The sequence below is a fragment of the Crotalus tigris genome, unplaced genomic scaffold (genome assembly GCF_016545835.1).
Source record: "Crotalus tigris isolate CLP2741 ecotype Arizona unplaced genomic scaffold, ASM1654583v1 scf7180000024118.148816, whole genome shotgun sequence".
Lineage (NCBI taxonomy): Eukaryota > Metazoa > Chordata > Lepidosauria > Squamata > Viperidae > Crotalus > Crotalus tigris.
In genome coordinates, this window is record NW_024100395.1 from 37873 (window position 1) to 55012 (window position 17140).

At 54.6% G+C, this 17140-nt stretch overlaps 2 protein-coding genes across 2 annotated transcripts; one reads left to right on the forward strand and one right to left on the reverse strand.

Annotated features, from left to right (window-relative positions):
* Positions 1 to 1188: 1188 nt before the first annotated feature.
* Positions 1189 to 2166, reverse strand: LOC120298653 (hemoglobin subunit beta-2-like). Its single transcript, XM_039322611.1, has 3 exons — positions 1940 to 2166; positions 1622 to 1829; positions 1189 to 1254 (listed from the first exon to the last, which is right to left on the reverse strand). The coding sequence occupies exons 1-3, from the start codon at positions 2029 to 2031 to the stop codon at positions 1204 to 1206; spliced, it is 351 nt and encodes a 116-aa protein (XP_039178545.1). The 5' UTR covers positions 2032 to 2166; the 3' UTR covers positions 1189 to 1203.
* A 13246-nt stretch (positions 2167 to 15412) lies between these two features.
* LOC120298654 (hemoglobin subunit beta-2-like) lies at positions 15413 to 16453 on the forward strand. The gene is made up of 3 exons (XM_039322612.1): positions 15413 to 15538; positions 15646 to 15868; positions 16235 to 16453. The coding sequence occupies exons 1-3, from the start codon at positions 15447 to 15449 to the stop codon at positions 16283 to 16285; spliced, it is 366 nt and encodes a 121-aa protein (XP_039178546.1). The 5' UTR covers positions 15413 to 15446; the 3' UTR covers positions 16286 to 16453.
* Positions 16454 to 17140: the final 687 nt, after the last annotated feature.

Genomic DNA, 17140 nt, shown 5'->3' on the forward strand with positions numbered 1-17140 from the left:
ATTTGATATTTCTAAGTTTGGTTCTCTCCTTGGTGAGTTTCCCTCCGTTGCTTCTTGTCCCGGCTTCTTCAGGGTCTCTGGAGAAGAGCTTGACTCCCTCTTCTGTGGGGCAGCCCCTCAGATATTGGAAGACTGCTATCCTGTCCTTCTCTTCGTTAAAAGTGACATTCCCGGTTCCTGCAATCATTCTTTGCAGGTTTTAGCCTGGGGCGAGGAGGAAGGAGGGTCCCTCTAGCGTCCTCTCTGCCCCCTTGGGCAAAAGGCAGGTGGGGAGGGTCGCATCTAATAAATACATCAATGCTTCTGGAAGGCAAGGCTGTTGCGCCTGGGTTCAGCCGTGGCGAAACCGAAGGGGGTCGTTTCCTTGGGGGAGGGGCTCCCCAACCTGCTTCCCTGCCCTCCTGCCTCTGAGCCCCACAAGAAGGGTGGGCTTTGAGCAGGGCCTCTGTCTGTGTGGCACCCTGCTCAGTTCCCCACTGGACACGGGGCAGGTTAGGCCAGCTGAACTCCCCCTCCCCCACCTCTCCCAGCCTCCCCATTAGCTCTGTTGCCGGCATCTTCTGCTCTTTCCCCAAAGCCTCCCTCCCCCTAGGCCGGCATGAGCTAAATTTGGTGAATATTGGAGGGGGGGCAGTGAGATCTTAGCAAGTTGTGTCAATTTATTGTGCTCTCCCCCCCCTGTAAGAAATAATTAAGGTTCCCCTCCCCACTTTCTGGGTTGAAGTCCCATTTCCTTTCTTAACCTCCAAAACTTGGGGTGGAGGAGGATGGGGGCTCTAGAAACGGACCCCTCCCCCAGCAAAGGAAGAACACCCCCCCCCAGAAACTGCAGAGTTCAGTGAGTTCAGCAAATGGCAGAACTGTTGCTTCTCCAGCCCGGACTTTGCCCCAAAGAAATCCTGTTCCTTTCCCTCAGCCCCCAACTGTGCTTCCCTGGGGTCAGGCGGGGGGGGGGCTTCGGGTGACCCAGCAAGACTGCTCTCCTCCCCCCAGTCTCCCTCCCAGGACCACAAAAGCACAACATTCTGCTTGTTCTGGGGAAACTTTTATTGCGTCTTCCGTGGGCTAGGAGGGGCTCCAGGCATGGCGAGGAGGGGCAGGCGGCTGCCATGCCTACTGGGAGGCCTAGTGGTAGCGGTAGGCCAAGGCGTGGGTCACCACATTGGTCAGCTTCTGAAAGGCGGCGTGGGTGCTGGGGGTAAACTATTCCCCATGGTCGCCGGCCAGGACAATGATGAGGACGTTGCCCAGAAGCTGGAAGAGAGGAGGGGGGGGGACTGACACCTGCTGCAAGAGGAGCCTTGGCTGGCATCTCTGCCCTTTGACCCCCCCGCCCCACCCCTGCCCCCGCCCTGACACGGAACCCAGAAAGAGCAGTGGACATGTTCAGACGCTCCACCTTTCCCTCCTGGACTGCGCCAATCAATTGTCCCTCTGATCCAGGTCAGCCCTGTGACCGGACAGCGGTCCCTCTCCTGGGAGACTTTTGGCTCCTTCCTGGCCCTGAACGGGGCCACTGCCGCCATTTCAGGGCAGGACGCAGCCGGAAAAGGCTGCCCTGGTGCCAAGGAGAGGAGGTGCCCAGCCCGGGAGGGAGGCGGGGGGGGGGGTTCCACCTCACCCTGAAGTTCTCGGGGTCCACGTGCAGCTCACTCAGCTTGGAGAAGGTCTCCTTGATGCTGTCTATGTTCTTGATGGCCTCCCCGAAGGCGCTCAGCACCTTCGTCCCGTGGGCCCTGACCAGGGGGTTGGCATAGATGTCGCTGGGGCCGGAGAGGTTCCCGAAGTGGGCGAAGAAGCGCTGGGTCCAGGGGTACACCACCAGCAGTCTGCCAGGGGAGGGAGGGAGAGAGAAAGGGGGGAGGAGGAGGAGGAGACGGTGGGGGGGGGTCCCTGCGGGGCCTGCCCTGCCCTCCCCCGGCCCGGCCGCAGCTCTTACCTCCCGAGGCTGGCAGCGTCCACTTCGAGCACGTCCACCTCGCTCCAGAGGGCGGTGATCAGCTGCTTCTGTACGGGCGTCCAGTGCACCATGCTGGCTGCTGGAGGACGGAGCGCTGGAGAGACGGTCGGCGACGAGGAGGAGGAGGGAGCGAGCTGAGCCCGGACCTCGGGGCCGACTTTTATACCCTGCGCCCCGCAGCCCCGCCTACCCGGAGCGGGCCTCGCCCGGACCCGCCGCCTCCCATCCCCTCCCTCCCTCCCTCCCTCTCTGTCGGGGGGGGGGCGCAGAAGGCCGCTCTCCCCCGTCCTGCTCCAGCTTCCTCGGCGCAGAAGCGCCCCGGCCGGCCCCAGGCCCCGGCGAGGCTCCTCGGCGCACTTCAGCGCTGGGCTCGTGTCCGGGACGCGACTGGATGTGCTGCGCCTTTCCTGGACCGGCAACGCCAGGTCCGCGTCTGAGCCCAGTTGCAGCCGACCCGACCCGTTAACCTGGCCGAGGAGCGAGTCTGCCCTTCCGCTCCTCGGAGACCGTCCGGGGAGGCTGCTGGCCTTGAGGGGGAGGCGGGGGGGGACACCTCCTGGCAACGGAGCCCTCCCCGGCCGGGGCCGCAGCCCGGGACAAGCTCGCCTCGCCCCAGAGGGGGGGGGCAGGAGGGGACCCGGGGCTTGGCGGGGGGCGACGCCTTTCCCTCAGCCAGGGGAGGGGGCTGCAAAGGGCGACTGTCGGCGAGGGGACTCCGCAGCTGTCGGAGTTGCCAAGTTTGAGAAACACGGATGTAGACCTTGGAGAGGGGAGCGTGTCAATCGCCAGCTTCCTTTCTGCCCCATCATAATCCCCCCTCCCATGGGGGATTAATAATGATGAGAGAGAATTAATAATAATAATAAACTTGGAAGGGACCTTGGAGGGCATCTAGTCCAACCCCCTGCTCAGGCAGGGAACCCTGTACCGTTTCAGACAAATGGCTGTCCAGTCTCTTCTTAAGAGCTTCCAGTGTTGGAGCATTTACTGCTTCTGGAGGCAGGTGGTTCCCCTGGTTAATTGTTCTGACTGTCAGGAAGTTTCTCCTTAGTTCCAGGTTGCTTCTCTCCTTGTTTAGTTTCCACGTGGCTTCTTGTCCTGCCTTCAGGGGCTTTGGAGAATAGTGTAATTCCTTCTTCTTTGTGGGCAGCCGCTGAGATACTGGAAGACTGCTATCCTGTCCCCCCCTCATCCTTCTCTTCATTAAACTAGACATAGCCAATTCCAGCAACCGTTCCTTACATGCTTTAGCCTCCAGTCCCCTAATCATCTTTGTGGCTCTTCTCTGTACTCTTTCTCGAGTCTCAGCATCTTTTTTACATCGTGGTGACCAAAACTGGATGCAGTATTCCAAGTGTGGCCTTACCAAGACATTGTAAAGTGGTATTAACGCTTCACATAATCTTGGTTCTCTCCCTCTGTTAATGCAGCCTAGCACTGAGTTGGCTTTTTTGGCAGCTGCAGCACACTGCTGGCTCATATTTAAGGGATTATCCACTAGGATTCAATAGTTACTACTATTGAGCAAGGTACCTGTTATGTCCCGAGCCTTGCAAATGGGCTCGGGGCGTTTGCAGGCAGTCCCGGTCAGGTGCAAAGCTGCCCGGGACCAGACAGGCTGTCGCCAGCGCCTGTGCACATGCGCGGGTGCTGGCGCGGGAAAAGTAACACATTGACGTGGGAAATGCCTATATAAGAGGCTGGGAGCTTTTGGGCGCTGCTGAAGCCTTCTATCTGTAAGCTGAACACAGAATAAAGAAAACCTGAGAACTACAATTGCTTCTCGTGTCTTGCCTTCCGTGAAGAACACTGGCGACGAGGATGGGATGCCTTACATCGCCTGGAAAGGAAAAGGTGTAAGCTTACCCAAGTGAGTCCTGAGCGGCGGAACGGCGTTGACTCGGCAGCTACCCGCCAATCCAGTGCGCATTCGGGGGTAGGCTGGCTGATAAACCCGTCTCCTGCAAATGGCAAAGGTTGGAAGGCTTTCGGAGTTCAACGTCTCACATCCAGAGCAGTGGGAGTCCTACGTAGTTAGTGTGGAGAACTACCTCATGGTGAACCAAGTGAGGGAAGATAGCTTGAAGGCTGCCACCCTGCTTTGTGTCTGCGGTCAAGACGCCTTCGAAATCGCAGAGAACCTTGCAGCACCAGTTCCATTAGAGTCTGTCAGTTACGCAGATCTAAAGAAGCTACTGAAGGAGCACTTCCAGCCCAAGATGTCCGTCATTGCATGGCACCACACCTTCGAGCAGAGGGATCAACGATCCGGAGAGTCGGCCAAAGAGTACATCGCCGCATTGAGGAAGGCCGCCAAGCACTGCGAGTTCAAGGACCTCGAAGAACGACTAAGGGACCGATTCGTGTGCGGGTTAAGGCATCGAGATCTACAACAGAGGCTTTTCGCCAAAGAAGACTTGTCCTTCCAAGATGCCTTAAGAGAGGTCACCGCAGAGAAGCAGCAGGCGGCGCCATCAAGAACATGCGGCCGATCAGGAACAGTCCAGATGTCGCATCCGTGCACCAAGAGACGTCCAAGGGAACTCCGAGGAGGATCCGGACGAGGAAGTCGACCGTCTCCACCCCACGAAGGAAGGGAATCAGAAGGGAAGCTCTTCAGCTCCGCTCAAGTGCATCGGCTGTGGAGGTTGCCACAGGAGAACCGACTGCAAGTTCCGCTCCGCTACCTGCCGGGCATGCGGAAACAAGGACACATTGCAGCTGTGTGTCTGGGCCGACGAAAGGTACAACCTCAGGAAGAACTGCGCCTGAAAGGTACCAGGGTCCCCAGCCAGAATAGGGTAGGTTTTTGCGCTTCGCGAAGGAGCATCTTCAGGACAGGCACACACAAGCCCATTAAGAAAAAGCTGTCACTCAAGGTGAAGCTACAAGGGGTTCCATTAACTATGGAACTAGACACGGGGTCTGCTCTTTCAATCATCTCCTTGCATACATTTAGGAAGATTTGTTCCGGCAGTGGAACTCAGGCCAAGTTAAGGCCTTCTGACATTGTGTTAACAGATTTTCAAAATTCAAGAGTGTGTGTTAAGGGGGAGGCCACCCTTAACGTGCAGTACAAGAATTTTGAAGGTCCACTAGACCTATTAGTAGTAGGGGGTGAACGAACGAGTCTCATAGGACTCGATTGGTTTGAGGCCTTGGGGATTCACGTCACAGGGCTCAACAGCTTACAAACACTCGACCTACAGGAAGTCTGCAAAGAATTTGCAGATGTTTTCAGCCCCCAGCTGGGCACATTCAAAAGACCCCCTGTGTCCTTAAAAGTAGACCCCACTTTCACTCCCATTAGAATTAAAGCAAGAAGGGTCCCTTTTGCTTTAAAGAGTAAAATTGACACTGAGTTGGACAAACTGATCCAACAGGGAATTCTAGAACCTGTTGATTCCAGTCCTTGGGAGACCCCCATTGTCACGCCTCTAAAGGCAAATGGGGACATTCGCATTTGTGCTGATTACAAATGCGCTCTTAATAAGGCATTGCAGCAACATGCCTATCCTGTTCCTGTGGTCAATCATATCCTGTCCTCCCTCAAGGGGGGGCGTGTTTTTGGAAAGCTTGACCTAGCTCAAGCATATCAACAGCTGCCTGTTGATGATGATGCTGCCATAGCTCAGACTATTGTGACCCACAGAGGAGCCTTTAAGCTAAAAAGGCTACAGTTTGGAGTGAATGTCGCTCCTGGGATTTTCCAAAGCGTAATGGAAGACACACTACGGGGTATACCAGGGGTTTGCCCCTACTTTGATGATGTCTTAATTGCAGGAGACTCCGCACACATTCTAGCTGAAAGGCTAAGTGCTGTTCTGTTAAGATTCAGGAAAACAGGCCTCAAGCTTAAAAAAGACAAATGCAAAATTGGGGTGCCTTCTACTGAATTTCTGGGGTTCAAAATTGATGCTGCTGGGATTCACCCTGCTGAATCCAAACTAACTGCTATTTTAGAAGCACCCAGGCTTGTGTCTAAGGCCGAACTTCAGGCCTTTCTGGGCCTCCTGAATTTCTACAATTCCTTTCTTCCACATAAAGCTAGTGTAGCTGAGCCTCTTCACAGGCTATTAGATAAACAAACAGTGTGGCAGTGGTCACAAACACATGAGGCTAGCTTCAACGAGGTCAAGGCCTTGCTCACTTCTAACAGTGTACTTGCACACTTCAATGAGTCCCTTCCTGTGTGCATCGCTTGTGATGCATCCCCTTAAGGGGTAGGAGCTGTCCTGAGCCACCTCAGGTCTGATGGAACTCAGGTTCCTGTTGCATATTACTCCAGAACATTGTCTTCTGCTGAGCGCAACTACGCTCAGATAGACAGGGAGGCTCTGGCTGTTGTTGCTGGAATTAAAAAATTCCATGATTTTCTATATGGCAGGCATTTCACGGTCTTCACTGACCATAAGCCTCTGCTGGGACTGTTTACCACACGTAAGCAGACTCCCCAAATCATTTCCCCTAGAATGCTTAGGTGGTCTATTTTTTTGTCTGCATATGATTTTTCCTTACTCCACAATCCTGGGAAAGAAATGGGCCATGCTGATGGCCTCAGTAGATTGCCCCTGCCAGTAGTAGAAGCTGACCCTGCGCCAGCTGTCAACATTCTATCCATCCAGGCCTTGCCCGAGCTCCCTCTTAATGCCAGGGATGTTGCCGCTGAAGCAGGCACAGATCACACACTTTCACGTGTCCTTTCCTGGGTTTTGTCTGGATGGCCTGAGCACTGCCCTATCCTGAGTTTCAGAGTTTCTGGTCCAAAAGGAACGAGTTGTCCACTTCTCAGGGTTGTCTGCTTTGGGGAAACAGAGTTGTCATTCCCACCTCAATGAGGACTAGGGTCTTAGAGTCCCTCCACGAGGGTCATCCTGGCATTGTTCGTATGAAGGCTCTTGCGCACGGCCACTTGTGGTGGCCTGGTTTAGATAAGGACATTGAGGCTAAGGTGCATGCATGCCACCTGTGCCAGCGATCTCGCCCAGAGATGCCCCAAGCTCCTGTGCATAGATGGGAGGAAACGCAGTCCCCTTGGTCTAGGGTGCACATTGACTACGCTGGGCCCTTTCAGGGCCAGTTCTTCTTGGTCCTTGTTGACAGCCATTCAAAATGGCTTGAGGTTGTACCTGTCTCATCCACTACCACTGCAAAGACTATTCAGGTACTGAGGGGGATTTTTGCTGCACACGGGCTTCCTGATGTCATTGTGTCTGACAACGGCCCTCAATTCACTTCCTCCGAATTCCAAGCTTTCTTACAGGCTAACATGATTCGTCATGCCACGTCTGCACCCTTCCACCCGTCCACCAACGGTATGGCTGAACGCATGGTGCGCATCACAAAGGACGCCTTGAAAAGACTCACCTATGGGGACTGGCACCACAGGTTGGCTGACTTTCTCCTTTCTTATCGCACCACACCGTCCACTTCTACAGGGAGAAGCCCAGCTGAACTTCGCTAATACAATCCTGGGTTGCATAAACAGAGGCATAGAATTATAATCACACGTTAGTATCACTTTATAAAACCTAGGTAAAACCAGACTGGAATACTGCATTCAATTTTGGTCACCACATTACAAAAAAGATGTTGAGACTTGGAAAAAAATGCAGAGAAGAGCAACTAGGATGATTAAAGGCCTGGAGAGTAAAACATACGAAGAACGGCTGCAGGATTTGGCTCTGGCTATTCCAGAGAAAGACAGAGACAGAGAAAGACAGCATACTAAAAAGCAGAGACATCACCCTGCCAACAAAAGTGTGTATAGTCCAGGCCATGGTTTTCCCAGTTCCAATGTATGGCTGTGAAAGTTGGACCATAAAAAAGGCTGAGCGCCAAAGAATGGAGGCCATTGAACTCTGGTGCTGGAGAAGACTCCTGCGAGTCTTCTCCAGCACCACAGGAGTCTTCTCCAGCACCAGTCTTCTTCAACTCCCAGAATTCCTCAGCCAGCCATGCTGAGGGAAAGGGAGGTTTCCCAGCTGAGCCATGCTGGCTCAGGAATTCTGGAAGTTGAAGTCCACGAGTCATGAGGGGGCCATAGTTCCCTCATGCTGGCTTAGGAATTCTGGGAGTTGAAGTCCAGGAGTCATAAAAGAGCCAAGGCTGCCTCCCCTGGCCTAGACCCTTTCTGGAGGGTCCCAACTAACACATGGTTCTGAGATGATGGCCACTCCAACTCCCTGGGCAGTGGTGGGATTCAAATCTGAGAACAACAGGTTCTCTGTGTGGATGCTGCTTCTGGAAGTCCATTCTGGGCCTGGGCAACCAAAAAATAGCTACCAGTTCTGCCAAAGTGGGGCGAACTGGTTGAATCCCACCACTGTCACTGGGTCACCCTGACTTGCTCCCCTCTCTCCTCTTCTTCCAAGAGTTCAACAGGATGCCCAGACTGCCCGCAACAACAACCCTGTGGAGTAGGCTGGGTTCAGTTGAAGGTGGACCCAAGGGCATGGTCCTCAATGGAACCGCATCTACATGGAGGGAAGTGTGTAGTGGGGTGCCCCAGGGCTCTGTTCTCGGCCCAGTGCTCTTCAACATCTTCGTCAACGATTTGGACGAGGGGATAGATGGGGAAACCATCAAATTTGCTGATGACACCAAGCTGGCAGGAATAGCCAACACTCCAGAAGACAGGCTTAGGATACAGGAGGATCTGGACAGACTTGAACACTGGGCGCTATCTAATAAAATGAAATTCAGTGGTGAAAAAAGCAAGGTTCTACATTTAAGCAAGAAAAACCAAATGCACAGGTATAGTATAGGGGGTACTGTTGAGTCCTTCGTGGAAGGCAAGACACGAGAAGCAGTTGTAGTTCTCAGGTTTTCTTTATTCTGTGTTCAGCTTACAGATAGAAGGCTTCAGCAGCGCCCAAAAGCTCCCAGCCTCTTATATAGGCATTTCCCAGGTCAATGTGTTACTTTTCCCGCGCCAGCACCCACGCATGCGCACAGGCGCTGGCGACAGCCTGTCTGGTCCCGGGCAGCTTTGCACCTGCCCGGGACTGCCTGAAAACGCCCCGAGCCCGTTTGCAAGGCTCGGGACATAACACCCCTTTCCCCCGGGCTAAAACTACTACCAACATACAATCATTTTTTATGCAGTATTCTACTCCCCAGTGCTCCTACTGTTAATTGGCTTTTGTTTAGCCAGCAATGTTATGTAATCCTCTAAGTACTTAGGAGATTTCCTTGCTCTCTGTGACCTTCTCAGTTCTGGGTTTCTGACAGGTGTTCCCTGACTGAGGGGTGACGTGAGCCTGTTCCCCTTATCATGCCTTGGTGCCTTCCAAGGACTTTGCCCCAATGCCTGGCCTGCTTGGTTGCCCACCGGGTTCGTCAGGCCAGGGCTTCTGTCACTTTGTGACCTGGTTGACCCGTCTAGCTGTAGGCCCTCGGGCCCCTTGAAGTGATAGCCACTGCTGGGCGTCTCTGTAGACCCTCCTAGGTCCGTCCAAGACCTGTCAGGAGGCTGTCCATCCCCTAAGCCCCGTTCTGTGTCCGGGCTTGTGTGGGTTTCTGTGCCTTCCCAAAACTCAGTTACTCCCTGATTTGGGCTAGAGATGTTGTAGTCGGGACTTGGTTCCTCGACCACCTCCCTGTATGTTTGACCCCCTGTAGGACTTGGGGTAAGGTCAGGCCAACTCTGGGGGTTATGTGCCAGCTCTCTTGCGGGGAATGATTTGTTGGGATGCTCCCGGGTATCCTCCGTGACTGGAGTGCTGTGTGGTGTGTGTGGAAAGTAATTATGCCCCCGGGGTGACTCCCTGGCTGGAGTAGGCGTGAGTGCCTGTTGATTGGGTAAGCTCCATGAATTCCTTTTCGGAGCACTTGCGGAAGCTTGAAATGGGCCGTCATTGGCTCTATTGGCAGCAGCTCGTGCCCTTCCCTTTGCTCCAAAGGGTCCCCCTCCCCCCCTGGAAAAGACCCAGGAGTCTCAGATGGAAGATCCCGCCTAGGGCGGAGTTGGTCGATGTGCCTGCGCAGGACACGACCGTTGTCCAGGGCTACTTTGTAGGATAGAGGACCTGTGAACCTGGAAACAGAAGCGGGGACCCATGTATGACCAGGCCCGTAATTGCGGGTCCAGACCGGGGCACCCACAAGCAGTTGTCTAGGTGCCCTAGGATGTGGTAGATGAAGGCAGTCTGTCCAGATGCAACCGGTCAAGCTTAGTAGTAAGTTGACGCCCCCAGCGAAGTTCAGCTGGGCTTCTCCCTGTAGAAGTGGACGGTGTGGTGCGATAAGAAAGGAGAAAGTCAGCCAACCTGTCAATGTGCACCCTAGACCAAGGGGACTGCGTTTCCTCCCATCTATGCACAGGAGCTTGGGGCATCTCTGGGTGAGATCGTTGGCACAGGTGGCATGCGTGTACCTTAGCCTCAATATCTTTATCTAAAGCAGGCCACCACAAGTGGCTGCGTGCAAGAGCCTTCATACGAACAATGCCAGGATGACCCTCGTGGAGGGATTCTAAGACCCTAGTCCTCATTGAGGTGGGAATGACAACTCTGTTTCCCCAAAGCAGACAACCCTGAGAAAGGGACAGTTCGTTCCTTTGGGACCAGAAACTCTGAAACTCAGGACTAGGGCAGTGCTCAGGCCACCCAGACAGGACCCAGGAGCGGACACGTGAAAGTGTGTGATCTGTACCTGTTTCAGCGGTAACATCCCTGGCACTAAGAGGGAGCTCGGGCAAGGCTTGGATTGATAGAATGTTGACAGCTGGCGCAGGGTCAGCTTCTACTACTGGCAGGGGCAATCTACTGAGGCCATCAGCATGGCCCATTTCTTTCCCAGGATTGTGAAGGAAAAATCATATGCAGACAAAAAAATAGACCACCTAAGCATTCCAGGGGAAATGATTTGGGGAGTCTGCTTACATGTGGTAAACAGTCCCAGCAGAGGCTTATGGTCAGTGAAGACCATGAAATGACTGCCATATAGAAAATCATGGAATTTTTTAATTCCAGCAACAACAGCCAGAGCCTCCCTGTCTATCTGAGCGTAGTTGCGCTCAGCAGAAGACAATGTTCTGGAGTAATATGCAACAGGAACCTGAGTTCCATCAGACCTGAGGTGGCTCAGGACAGCTCCTACCCCTTAAGGGGATGCATCACAAGCGATGCACACAGGAAGGGACTCATTGAAGTGTGCAAGTACACTGTTAGAAGTGAGCAAGGCCTTGACCTCGTTGAAGCTAGCCTCATGTGTTTGTGACCACTGCCACACTGTTTGTTTATCTAATAGCCTGTGAAGAGGCTCAGCTACACTAGCTTTATGTGGAAGAAAGGAATTGTAGAAATTCAGGAGGCCCAGAAAGGCCTGAAGTTCGGCCTTAGACTTCTAAAATAGCAGTTAGTTTGGATTCAGCAGGGTGAATCTTGGCAGCATCAATTTTGAACCCCAGAAATTCAGTAGAAGGCACCCCAATTTTGCATTTGTCTTTTTTGAGCTTGAGGCCTGTTTTCCTGAATCTTAACAGAACAGCCCTTAGCCTTTCAGCTAGAAGGTGTGTGGAGTCTCCTGCAATTAAAACATCATCAAAGTAGGGGCAAACCCCTGGTATACCCCGTAGTGTGTCTTCCATTACGCTTTGGAAAATCCCAGGAGCGACATTCACTCCAAACTGTAGCCTTTTTACCTTAAAGGCCCCTCTGTGGGTCACAATAATCTGAGCTATGGCAGCATCATCATCAACAGGCAGCTGTTGATATGCTTGAACTAGGTCAAGCTTTGCAAAAACACGCCCCCCCTTGAGGGAGGCCAGGATATGACTGACCACAGGAACAGGATAGGCATGTTGCTGCAATGCCTTATTAAGAGTGCATTTGTAATCAGCACAAATGCAAATGTCCCCATGTGCCTTTAGAGGCGTGACAATGGGGGTCTCCCAAGGACTGGAATCAACAGGTTCTAGAATTCCCTGTTGGATCAGTTTGTCGAACTCAGTGTCAATTTTACTCTTCAAAGCAAAAGGGACCTTTCTTGCTTTAATTGTAATGGGAGTGACAGTGGGGTCTAGTTTTAAGGACACAGGGGGTCCTTTGAATGTGCCCAGCTGGGGGCTGAAAACATCTGCAAATTCTTTGCAGACTTCCTGTAGGTCGAGTGTTTGTAAGCTGTTGAGCCCTGTGACGTGAATCCCCAAGGACTCAAACCAATCGAGTCCTATGAGACTCGTTCGTTCACCCCCTACTACTAATAGGTCTAGTGGACCTTCAAAATTCTTGTACTGCACGTTAAGGGTGGCCTCCCCCTTAACACACACTCTTGAATTTTGAAAATCTGTTAACACAATGTCAGAAGGCCTTAACTTGGCCTGAGTTCCACTGCTGGAACAAATCTTCCTAAATGTATGCAAGGAGATGACTGAAAGAGCAGACCCCGTGTCTAGTTCCATAGTTAATGGAACCCCTTGTAGCTTCACCTTGAGTGACAGCTTTTTCTTAATGGGCTTGTGTGTGCCTGTCCTGAAGATGCTCCTTCGCGAAGCGCAAAAACCTACCCTATTCTGAATGGGGACCCTGGTACCTTTCAGGCGCAGTTCTTCCTGAGGTTGTACCTTTCGTCGGCCCAGACACACAGCTGCAATGTGTCCTTGTTTTCCACATGCCCGGCAGGTAGCGGAGCGGAACTTGCAGTCGGTTCTCCTGTGGCAACCTCCACAGCCGATGCACTTGAGCGGAGCTGAAGAGCTTCCCTTCTGATTCCCTTCCTTCGTGGGGTGGAGACGGTCGACTTCCTCGTCCGGATCCTCGTCGGAGTTCCCTTGGACGTCTTCTTGGTGCACGGATGCGACATCTGGACTGTTCCTGATCGGCCGCATGTTCTTGACGGCGCCGCCTGCTGCTGCTTCTGTGGTGACCTCTCTTAAGGCATCTTGGGAGGACAAGTCTTCTTTGGCGAAAAGCCTCTGTTGTAGATCTCGATGCCTTAACCCGCACACAAATCGGTCCCTTAGTCGTTCTTCGAGGTCCTTGAACTCGCAGTGCTTGGCGGCCTTCCTCAATGCGGCGATGTACTCTTTGGCCGACTCTCCGGATCGTTGATCCCTCTGCTCGAAGGTGTGGCGCCATGTGATGACGGACATCTTGGGCTGGAAGTGCTCCTTCAATAGCTTCTTTAGATCTGCGTAGCTGACAGACTCTAATGGAACTGGTGCTGCTCTGCGATTTCAAGGCGTCTTGACCGCAGACACAAAGCAGGGTGGCAGCCTTCAAGCTATCTTCCCTCACTTGGTTCACCTTGAAGTAGTTCTCCACCCTGGCTACGTAGGACTCCCACCGCTCTGGATGTGAGATGTCAAACTCCAAAAGCCTTCCAACCTTTGCCATTTTTAGGAGACGGGTTTATCAGCCAGCCTACCCCCGAATGCGCACTGAATTGGCGGGTACCTGCCGAGTCAACGCCGTTCCACCGCTCAGGACTCACTTGTGTAAGCTTACGCCTTTTCCTTTCCAGGCGATGTAAGGCATCCCATCCTCTTCGCCAGTGTTGAGTCCTTCGCGGAAGAGAAGACACGAGAAGCAGTTGTAGTTCTCAGTTTTTCTTTATTCTGTGTTCAGCTTACAGATAGAAGGCTTCAGCAGCGCCCAAAAGCTCCCAGCCTCTTATATAGGCATTTCCCAGGTCAATGGGTTACTTTTCCCGCGCCACATCCGCGCATGCGCACAGGCGCTGGCGACAGCCTGTCTGGTCCCGGGCAGCTTTGCACCTGCCCGGGACTGCCTGCAAACGCCCCAAGCCCGTTTGCAAGGCTCGGGACATAACAGGTACCTTGCTCAATAGTAGTAACTATTGAATCCTAGTGGATAATCCCTTAAATATGAGCCAGCAGTGTGCTGCAGCTGCCAAAAAAGCCAACTCAGTGCTAGGCTGCATTAACAGAGGGAGAGAATCAAGATTATGTGAAGCGTTAATACCACTTTACAATGTCTTGGTAAGGCCACACTTGGAATACTGCATCCAGTTTTGGTCACCACGATGTAAAAAAGATGTTGAGACTCTAGAACAGTGGTTCTCAACCTGTGGGTCGGGACCCCATTTGGGGTCGAACGACCATTTCATGGGGGTCGCCAAACCATGCTGTCCACCATTTTGTTCCCTTTTCCCTAGCTGTCCTACTCCCTCTTATTGGTGGCCACACCCACTTGGGGGTCACCACAACATGGGGAACTGTATTATGGGGTCACGGCATTAGAAAGGTTGAGAACCACTGCTCTAGAAAGAGTACAGAGAAGAGCAACAAAGATGATTAGGGGACTGGAGGCTAAAGCATGTAAGGAACGGTTGCTGGAATTGGCTATGTCTAGTTTAATGAAGAGAAGGATGAGGGGGGGACAGGATAGCAGTCTTCCAGTATCTCAGCGGCTGCCCACAAAGAAGAGGGAATTACACTATTCTCCAAAGCCCCTGAAGGCAGGACAAGAAGCCACGGGTGGAAACTAACCAAGGAGAGAAGCAACCTGGAACTAAGGAGAAACTTCCTGACAGTCAGAACAATTAACCAGTGGAACCACTCTGCCTCCAGAAGCAGTAAATGCTCCAACACTGGAAGTTTTTAAGAAGAGACTGGACAGCCATTTGTCTGAAATGGTACAGGGTTCCCTGCCTGAGCAGGGGGTTGGACTAGATGCCCTCCAAGGTCCCTTCCAAGTTTATTATTATTATTAATTCTCTCTCATCATTATTAATCCCCCATGGGAGGGGGGATTATGATGGGGCAGAAAGGAAGCTGGCGATTGACACGCTCCCCTCTCCAAGGTCTACATCCGTGTTTCTCAAACTTGGCAACTCCGACAGCTGCGGAGTCCCCTCGCCGACCGTCGCCCTTTGCAGCCCCCTCCCCTGGCTGAGGGAAAGGCGTCGCCCCCCGCCGAGCCCCGGGTCCCCTCCTGCCCCCCCCTGCGGCGAGGCGAGCTTGTCCCGGGCTGCGGCCCCGGCCGGGGAGGGCTCCGTTGCCAGGAGGAGTCCCCCCCACGCCTCCCCCTCAAGGCCAGCAGCCTCCCCGGACGGTCTCCGAGGAGCGGACCTGGACGGGCGGATGGCTGGCGGAGGGGCAGACTCGCTCCTCGGCCAGTTTAACGGGTCGGGTCGGCTGCAACTGGGCTCAGACGCGGACCTGGCGTTGCCGGTCAAGGAAAGGCGCAGCAGATCCAGTCGCGTCCCGGACACGAGCCCAGCGCTGAAGTGCGCCGAGGAGCCTCGCCGGGGCCTGGGGCCGGCCGTGGCGCTCCTGCGCCGAGGAAGCTGGAGCAGGACGGGGGAGAGCGGCCTTCTGCGCCCCCCCCGACAGAGAGGGAGGGAGGGAGGGAGGGAGGGAGGGGATGGGAGGCGGCGGGTCCGGGCGAGGCCCGCTCCGGGTAGGCGGGGCTGCGGGGCGCAGGGTATAAAAGTCGGCCCCGAGGTCCGGGCTCAGCTCCCTCCCTCCTCCTCCTCCTTGCCGACCGTCTCTCCAGCGCTCCGTCCTCCAGCAGCCAGCATGGTGCACTGGACGCCCGTACAGAAGCAGCTGATCACCGCCCTCTGGAGCGAGGTGGACGTGCTCGAAGTGGACGTTGCCACCCTCGGGAGGTAAGAGCTGCGGCCGGGCCGGGGGAGGGCAGGGCAGGCCCCGCAGGGACCCCCCCCACCGTCTCCTCCTCCTCCTCCCCTTTCTCTCTCCCTCCCTCCCCTGGCAGACTGCTGGTGGTGTACCCCTGGACCCAGTGCTTCTTCCCCCACTTCGGGAACCTCTCCGGCCCCAGCGCCATCTGTGCCAACCCCCTGGTCAGGGCCCACGGGAAGAAGGTGCTGAGCGCCTTCGGGGAGGCCATCAAGAACATAGACAGCATCAAGGAGACCTTCTCCAAGCTGAGTGAGCTGCACTACGAGAAGCTGCACGTGGACCCCGAGAACTTCAGGGTGAGGTGGAACCCCCCCCCCGCCTCCCTCCCGGGCTGGGCACCTCCTCTCCTTGGCACCAGGGCAGCCTTTTCCGGCTGGGTCCTGCCCTGAAATGGCGGCAGTGGCCCCGTTCAGGGCCAGGAAGGAGCCAAAAGCCTCCCAGGAGAGGGACCGCTGTCCGGTCACAGGGCTGACCTGGATCAGAGGGACAATTGATTGGCGCAGTCCAGGAGGGAAAGGTGGAGCGTCTGAACATGTCCACTGCTCATTCTGGGTTCCGTGTCAGGGCGGGGGCAGGGGTGGGGCGGGGGGGTCAAAGGGCAGAGATGCCAGCTAAGGCTCCTCTTGCAGCAGGTGTCAGTTCCCCCCCCTCCTCTCTTCCAGCTTCTGGGCAACGTCATCGTCATTGTCCTGGCCGGCGACCATGGGGAATAGTTTACCCCCAGCACCCACGCCGCCTTTCAGAAGCTGACCAATGTGGTGGCCCACGCCTTGGCCTACCGCTACCACTAGGCCTCCCAGTAGGCATGGCAGCCGCCTGCCCCCCCTCGCCATGCCTGGAGCCCCTCCTAGCCCACGGATGACGCAATAAAAGTTTCCCCAGAACAAGCAGAATGTTGTGCTTTTGTGGTCCTGGGAGGGAGACTGGGGGGAGGAGAGCAGTCTTGCTGGGTCACCCGAAGCCCCCCCCCCCGCCTGACCCCAGGGAAGCACAGTTGGGGGCTGAGGGAAAGGAACAGGATTTCTTTGGGGCAAAGTCGGGGCTGGAGAAGCAACAGTTCTGCCATTTGCTGAACTCACTGAACTCTGCAGTTTCGGGGGGGGGTGTTCTTCCTTTGCTGGGGGAGGGGTCCGTTTCTAGAGCCCCCATCCTCCTCCACCCCAAGCTTTGGAGGTTAAGAAAGGAAATGGGACTTCAACCCAGAAATTGGGGAGGGGAACCTTAATTATTTCTTACATGGGGGGGGAGAGCACAATAAATTGACATAACTTGCTAAGATCTCACTGCCCCCCCTCCAATATTCACCAAATTTAGCTCATGCAGGCCTGGGGGGAGGGGGGCTTTGGGGAAAGAGCAGAAGATGCTGGCAACAGAGCTAATGGGGAGGCTGGGAGAGGCGGGGGAGGGGAAGATCAGCTGGCCTAACCTGCCCCGTGTCCAGTGGGGAACTGAGCAGGGTGCCACACAGACAGAGGCCCTGCTCAAAGCCCACCCTTCTCAAGCCCTCTTGTGGGGCTCAGAGGCAGGAGGGCAGGGAAGCAGGTTGGGGAGCCCCTCCCCCAAGGAAA